The sequence below is a fragment of the Nicotiana sylvestris genome, chromosome 11 (genome assembly GCF_000393655.2).
Source record: "Nicotiana sylvestris chromosome 11, ASM39365v2, whole genome shotgun sequence".
NCBI lineage: Eukaryota > Viridiplantae > Streptophyta > Magnoliopsida > Solanales > Solanaceae > Nicotiana > Nicotiana sylvestris.
The window spans coordinates 17677711-17686130 of NC_091067.1; the positions used below are offsets into that span (position 1 = coordinate 17677711).

The 8420-nt window shown below is 37.3% G+C and overlaps 2 protein-coding genes across 2 annotated transcripts; one reads left to right on the top strand and one right to left on the bottom strand.

Moving 5' to 3' along the window:
- The first annotated feature begins 247 nt into the window (after positions 1-247).
- LOC104244161 (protein LATERAL BRANCHING OXIDOREDUCTASE 1) lies at positions 248-1688 on the top strand. The gene is made up of 3 exons (XM_009799508.2): positions 248-530; positions 831-1158; positions 1239-1688. Exons 1-3 carry the CDS (start codon positions 358-360, stop codon positions 1473-1475), a joined length of 738 nt encoding a protein of 245 aa, XP_009797810.2. The 5' UTR covers positions 248-357; the 3' UTR covers positions 1476-1688.
- Positions 1689-6364: 4676 nt separating this feature from the next.
- On the bottom strand, positions 6365-8195 carry LOC104244162 (arogenate dehydrogenase 2, chloroplastic). Its single transcript, XM_009799511.2, has one exon. The coding sequence runs from the start codon at positions 7927-7929 to the stop codon at positions 6799-6801; it is 1131 nt and encodes a 376-aa protein (XP_009797813.1). The 5' UTR covers positions 7930-8195; the 3' UTR covers positions 6365-6798.
- Positions 8196-8420: the final 225 nt, after the last annotated feature.

The following is an 8420-nucleotide window of genomic DNA, read 5'->3' on the forward strand; positions in this document are numbered from 1 at the left end:
ATACTTTTTGCATCCAAGATTTGTATATTGTTAAACTGCATCTTTAGAAGGGGAATCTTGGCATAACCAGTAAAGTTGTTGCCATGTAACCAAGAGGTCACGGTTTCAAGCCGTGGAAACAGCCTCTTGCAGAAAGACTGCATACAATAGACCCTTGTGGTTCGGCCCTTCCCCGGACCTCGCGCATAGAGGAAGCTGAGTGCACCAGGCTTCCCTTCAACTACATCTTTCGAGCTCTGTTGAGTACTTTTAGCACATTCTAAGAGAAGTATAAAGTTTCAGGCAATAAACCATGGAATTGAAGAATCACTCATAGATGAAGTGCACAAAGTTTCAAGACAATTCTTTGAACTATCAATGGAAGAGAAGCAAAAATATGCAAGAGCAGCAGATGATATTGATGGATATGGAAATGACATGGTTCTATATGAAAATCAAACTCTCGATTGGAATGACCGAATATATCTCAAAGTCCATCCAGAAAATGACCGAAAGCTCAAGTATTGGCCCGAAAATCCCAAGTCATTTAGGTATTTCTGTCTCTACCTTGGGAAATAACAGCAACCTAATGTTTAACCTCCAGTGCATAATATTGGGCACTTGCCACTTTTTCTTCACGAGTTTAACTTCTATACGCTGATAATTTAATAAGATTTATACATAATCAAGTCAGCTAAAAATAACTATAGGTAAACTGTCCACAATAAGTGCAATTAGTAACCTAGAAAATGGAACATGTAACCTGTTATAAGTACAACTGTGGTTAAAATATACTGATAGTGTAAAATTTTGAATTGTCAATGTATGTAAGCTAAACCCTCTATTTGCAGGGAAATTTTAGAAGAATATACCAGCAGATCAAAACTGATAGCGGAAGAGCTCCTCAAGTCCATGGCAAGGTGTTTGAACTTACCGGATGATCGATTTCTGAAACAATATGGAGACAGGCCAGTAATATATGCAAGATTTAACTTTTACCCTCCATGTCCGAGGCCAAAACTTGTTCGTGGCCTCAAACCCCATGCAGATGGAACGGCCATTACCATTCTCTTACATGATAAAGAAGTTGAAGGCCTTCAAGTACTGAAAGACAATAAATGGTACCGAGTTCCCATCATGCCTTATGCTCTTCTTGTCATTGTTGGTGATCAAGTAGAGGTACTAAAATGATCCTATTTTTAAGTGCAAGTGAATTCAACTCCAATTCTCTAATCTTGATCAATATCTACTACCTGCAGATAATGAGTAACGGACTTCTTAAGAGCCCCGTGCACAGAGCTGTGACAAACTCAGAGAAAGAAAGGATCACTGTGGCTATGTTCTGTAGCCCAGAATCCGGGATTGACATCGAGCCTGTTGAGGAGCTCATAGATGATAAAAGACCAAGATTATACAAGACAGCGAAGGATTATCTTGCAACTTACTTCCAATACTACCAGCAAGGAAAGAGACCAATCGATGCTGTGAAAATCTAAAGTATATAGTGCTTCACTCTCATCTTTTCGCGCTTTACACAGCGCTGGTTGTATGCTGTAACTCATGAATCCTATGCAATAACGTGAACAATACTTTTGTTGTATGAGAATAATCTGAGCAATACTAGTGAAGACCAGATGTTTATCTTCACAATGTTGAACGTTTGTTGTTATATGTACTGTTATTGCCATCTTGTCAATGTTTGACAAGAATCTACATTAAGGTAAGAAATAAAGAGAAATAAGATTTACAAACAACCAGCTAACTGGAAAAATCAACCCTTGACAAAAAGATTTTAAAATCAAGCCACTTCAGTTCGTTCCTGTGGTTTTTTGTGTGGAAAATACACAACGTCAAAAACAAGTAAACAACCAATTCAGGAGAGGAACACTATTCAAGCCAATTCAGGAACTCGTGGACAGTTGTAAGGGTATATAGCTCTTTGATGTTCAACAGTTATAGCCTATTCACATCACAAGTTGATCTTAGTCTACTGACAACACAAATCATGCTCAATAAACTTCAATCAGGTCTCAAGTCTTACGGCTGTTCTCAGCTCTGATTTCTCATACACTACCCCGGTCATGTATGGCGTTGAACCCCCACCAAAAAACCTTCATCCAGTTTCTGATCTTGAAATCGGACTTTTTCTCAAAAGTTATCCAAGCAAATAAGTGAATGAGAAAATTCACAAAATGCAATATATGCATACTGGAAGTTTTTTCCGTTTTGAGGGGAGGGACACAAGTAAAGGGAAAAAGTTGTAAACAACAACAACAACAACAAACCCAGTATAATCCCATAAGTGGGGCCTGGGGAGGGTAATGTATACGCAAACCTTACCCCTACCTTGTGAAGGTAGAGAGGTTGTTTCTAATAGACCCTCAGCTCAAAGAACAGTTAAAAGGAAGCAACAAACAATAACAACAATAAGAATAACAAAGACACAACAACAAGAAAGACGCAACGAAGGAAAAGTTGTAAATACAATAGGGTAAAAACTGGGGAAACACATTAAACATTAGTAAAGAGAAGGATTTAAAAAGAAAAACAAAAAGGTAAATATAAATGAAATAAATGGTACTTACTTACTCTGTTGGTAAGATAGGAGCCTATCTGCCGTCCTCTTTGCGTATTTGTCAGCAAAGAGTAACATATGGGAGAACTGCTTGAGAGTTCAGAGAATAATTCATGAAATGGCAGACTCATATCTTGACAAAGTGCATCAACTTAGCAATCAATTCTTTCCTCTTCCAACTGAAAAGAAGTAGTATGCCGGACTATGACTTTGAAATGTATGGAAATGATTCAATTCTCCCAGAAAAACAAATGCTTGATCGGACCGATCAGATTGTATGTTAATGTAATCCTGAAGATCAAAGAAAGTAGACCTTCTGGCCCCTAAAATCCAAATGTTTTAGGTATATGTACTTTTACCCAGAAACTAAAGCTACAAGCCTACTCTTAAAACAAATCCCCGTCTAACACATTACCTGGCAGGAAAATGTTAGGAAAACACATCAAAAAGTAGAAGTCTTTGACTGAGATTATCCTCAAGGCCACGGCAACTGAACTTGGAGGAGAACTGCTTTCTGGACCAGTGTGGAGAAATATTGCAGGATGTCCAAGGCCCAAATTTCATACTTGCGGTAAATCCACAAACTGATAGCTAAGCCTTTACTTCCTGTTGCAAGACAAAGAAGTTTGAGGTACATTAAACATGAACCAAAATGGCCTTCACTGCAGCCTAAATCTTGAAATCCTAGGAAGTCTTTGTTGCATGCAGATCATGCGTAATGGTATTTTCAAGAGACAAGTGCGCAGGATGGCAACAAACTCGCAAAGAAAAGAAACGCTCTGGTCATTTTTCCTTATGCCAGAAGTAGACAAGAAAGTTCAAAACTATGTTGAACTGTTCTCCAAACTTTATTTGATGGATTCTTTCACACTATTAGCAAGGAAGAAGACCAGATGAAGCAGCAATTATATGCTCAAGATACGTCAGCTGTAATACTCTTTTCAAGTGTGTGGCGCGATACTGCAGCTTAAAGCAAGCATGAAACAAAGAGAGCTTTGCCTGAAGAATATGCACCATACATCAAACGGTTTTCCTTCACCTGGCTAGAGAATTATGTTAGGGACCAACGGATCAGCATAATCCCAAAATTGACCTTGATATTGTCAAATACTAAGAGAGGTATCTTGAGTGAGGCATAATGAAGATTCCATGAATGCCATTGTGATAATGGTCATAATTTTCCGGGGCAGTCGACATGACGTGTGAATTCATGGGCTCAACTCACACAATGATATGTACAGACAGCTGATGCAACATTGAAGAGGCAAAAGAGTATAGGCAACTCAGAAATGACTACTACAACAACAACAACAAACCCAGCTTAATCCCATTCAGAAATGACTATTCAATTTAATTAAATCCAATCCTTCCTATCGCCTCGCCCAAAATAACCCCCCCCCCCCCACCAGACAAGTTATTTGATTTGTCCCTTGTTCTTTTCTATATTGTTTAAGAGGAGAAAAAAATAAACTGAACATACATTTTGGGGAAACAGTATACTCGTAAAGCTTCCAAATATGGAACATGTGCCAGTTCAAGTCATATGCAATGGATGCAACATTTTCTTACACCATTTTATATACAACTTGTATTTAACTCCGTGTCACAAGCTATAGTAAAATCAAGGAGAGAATCATCAATCAAATTAAGAATATATGATGACTTGGCCCAAAAAATCTCATAGCTTACGTGTATACATAATAAAGAAGTAAAAGCCAAGATAGAGTCTCCATTAACTAATGACATCTAGTGGGACAAAACTACCATTTGCTGCTAGTAAGCTGCGAATCTCTACCCTGATGTTTTTGGAGTAGAAATAAAATGGCAAACAAAAGAATGCTCAAATCCAGTATCCTTTTCCTTCAATTCTAGTTTTTCTTCATTATTTTCAATCCTCTGTAGAAGAAGGATTAGGTCCATATACAAGGATATATAGAAAGTAGGCCTCAAAGATTTGTCTAGTTATTTCCAAAGCCCGCCATGACAGGCCCTTTTCTCTCCAGAATATGAGAGTAAGTTAACAAGGAATGGTAAGCACTCATCAAAGATTCATTAATGAAGATTTCTAAAACTCAAGCTTCACAAAGTCGAACCCTTCAAACATCTCAGACATTGCAAAGCAGCTCTGCGAAATAATAATGGCACTTGCATTTTCCTAATAGAAAGTGTGTCAATTGAACGAATGATCTATTAAAAGTAATAACTTTCAAAAGCTAGCTATCTTTCTCCAATACACCAGTAGCCAAAAGAGATAAAGGAGCATGTATGGTCTTAATCATTCTCCATTTCCTAATAAAGCCATTACTTACCTGAAAATGATTCAACGTCAAAAAGATTATCAACCGGGGATAAAATTTTGACAATATTGCACAACCATTAGCCAAGTTATGCAATTCACTCGGATATGAAGTTCTCAAATCTCGATTATGGCATAAAGTATAAAATACAATTTTACGAGGTGGTGCTGGGGTCATCTTGGGGGCACCTGAATAAATCCACCGAGCATATTGCTACAGCCTACAAGCACAGGTGTCGGGTAAAGCTACCCACCAAGGTTGAAACAAATGAGCACTCATTAAGGTTTGTAGCTGGATTAAAACTTGGGATCTCTAATTGTTACTCATGTCTCAACCGCTTGATTAGAGCATCAACTATAAAAGCACTTTTTCACTAGAGTAAATAGGAGCTTCGATGCTTTTCTTCAGGCAAGTTGGGATTCAGATTTCGTATGAAATGAGATGAACAGAATGAAGTTCTCTTTAGCTGACAAAACAAAGATTGACATATCAACTAAGAAACTATAACAAGATGCATAAAGATAATTCTTAGTAGAGGGTCTATAGCTGTGAATGATGAAATAGATCTGAGCATAAGGTTGCCTCTGACAATTTGAAGAAGACAAAAAGTAATCTGGCAGCTTAAAAAGGAAATGAACTACTCTTTTTACGACAAAATAAAAAACAACTATTTCATCTTAAACCAACAAAATGAAGCAACAGAACATCAGCAGCAACTACGAGAGCATGCTATCTCAATTGCTAGCAGCCAATATGAATCTTCTATTTTTTTAGTTTCCACATCAGTTTTTCAGTTGAAAAAGGGGAAACACCTGAATCAAGAGTAGATCAGCTTTAACACTCTGCTCTTATTAGGAAAGAAAGCATCTGTCTATATATCAGATGCTTGCTGCAAAAAGTCACCTTCAAACACATAAACAACTCGAGAAAGATGTCACATGGGGAATGCAGAGAATGATTAAAATTGTTTGTGTTAAGTGTTAAGTGTTAGTGTTAGATTCTTCTAAAAAAAAATGGTAGTGTTAGAAGTGTCGTTCTTGAAACCTATAAATGCAAAATGCATATGTATCGTTCTTGAAACCTATAAATTCGCTGTACGCAAAAGTATTAAGACATCAATACATCTCTTTTCTTCTCTTTTCTCTCCCAAAGCTTAAATCAACTTACAAGCAAAAATAAGGATGTAAAATGTGAATTCTGCTTCCCCTTTCCACTTTATAAGTAAATTAGTCAATGAGCTTGAACATTCTAACAATCAATGGTTTATTGTGTTAACAAATTCCGCCAATATGTTCTCCTGCCTTGAGATGAATATAGAATTACCAAATATTGCTTCACACTACCTCTTCTACTTAAAGTAGACCAATATTGCAAAAAAAAGGGCATATGGAAACTCATAACACGTGGGGAAACAGCATGGTAATGAAGTATCATACATCAAGTACTTATGACTAACAGAAAAACTTCATGATTGCAGATTCGGTCTTAGAAATGTAAACCACTTCAGAAGAAATAAAGGCGAACACATAACTCGTCTTATAACATAAATACATGAGATACAGAATACATCCAGTGACCAACAGATAAATTTAACTGCTTTTTCCATCCTACACTACATTCCCAACATCTAATAATTGATCTCACCAAAAGTAACTCTCATACAACAGATGTTCCAAAAATATCAAAAGGACAGCTGACATTGCAGGACAAAATATTTATGGTCCTTTTGATGGTCTTACAACTCAACACCTAACCCCGACTCCAAATGGAAAAGAAGGTTGAATTAGTGCTTTAATCTTCATTTAAAACAACACAATAAGCATGTCCTTGTGGCATAGTTACATTGCTAATATCGAATCATTACATGGGTTGTGCTTATATCTTCTTAATCCCAAAGCAAGAAGTCACCAAACAAAATTGCAGACATACCAAGTTCCAGAATTCCCTTCAATTGTTCTCAGATTTAACAGCCTCCGATGAAGGAGCTGGTAGTGCATACCCATTCTTGGGCAACTTGGTTAAGATACGTCTCTGTCCCGCTTCCTCCGCCTTCCCGAACAATTGCTTCCTCAAGACTTCATGCAAATGCCCAAATAACTCCTTCTTCAAAGCCTCGAAAGCCAAATCAAGTCTTTCCAACTGCTCCATCGCATTCTTATTGTACATAAACAACCCATAGTACAAGTCAAAGCTATCACTAGAAGTATTCTCAACCAAATTCAACAAAGTCTCGTACCCTTTCGTATTAATAGGAGTTGTCTCCAAATCCAACTTCTCCAATACTCTCCCCATTGTATGTGTAATAAACTGCGAACCTGCAGCATACCTATCATGCTCCGCACACGTCATCTGCACCATCCTACACCCTTCTTTCTCAAATATATCAAGAAACCTATCAACCCTTCCTTTTCTCGATTCCCCTTCACCAATTCTAACTTTATCAAACACAAAGGCCAAATCTTTCCAACTATCCTTACCACTTTCAGGTCCAAACATAGGATGAGTACACAAAATATCAAAATGGGAAGGCAAAACTTGAAGGAAAATGTTCTTTGGAAACTCTTTAACAGACAAAACATCAACAAATAATGTGTTTCTTTTTAGCCTTTGAATAGGGAGTGATCTAAGGACAGGTTCAGTAGATATAATTGAAGTACAAAGTAGAATAACATCAGGATGTTGCTCACAAAGGTCATGTGGATCTTGAAAAAACAAAACACCTAAAGAATTTGCAATGTGTGAGTAATCAGTTCTTGAATGAGCAAAAACAACATGACCTTGACGAACAAAGGCTTTAGCAAGAAACTGACCGAAGTTGCCAAAACCCACTATAGCAATCTTGAGTCTTGTTGACTGAGCATATTGATTTGAAACTAATGCTTCATAATCATATGGCTGTGCTGCATCAATGGCATTAATGCTGAGGCGGCGGTAACTGACTTTGGAGGGTGAAGAGGCAGAGAAGTGGCGGCGGGTAGTGGGGTGGTGGTGGGTGAGATGAGACCAAGACCAACGGGTGGGGTTTGAGGTGGGGGTGGGTGGTGTTGGCTTGGATTGAAGAGGGGTGAAAGACAACATGGTATTTTGGTATTATACGATGTTGTCTGCACACAACTTGATTCTTGATTATCTTGAAATATGAAAGATTAAATCTTGAAATATTAAACAGATGAAGGGAAATTTGAGCAAGATTTTGGGAGAGAGAAGGGAAGTGGCGAATTGGGTGTATGGAGAAGGGAAAGGTGAGGGCTTTATATGGAGGAAAATGGGGGAAGGTGAAGAATAGACAACGGGACGACTTTTTCGACGAAGGAGAGAGACAGATTGAAAAGTTTTTTTTTTCCTGGAAAGATTGAATGAATTCTACCATAATAATATGTTTTTTTGGTGTCAAAGAAAAAGGTTTAGCGAAAAAGAATTCTTATTGCCTCGTTTTGCCATTAAAAAGATTCCTTTTTTTTTTGAATTTTTTTTATTTTTTTAAGAATCAGTATTTTGGCCATGAAATTTTTAATTTTTTAATTAAAATTGAATTTCGAAATTTGAAAAACTCCAAAAATTATTTATCA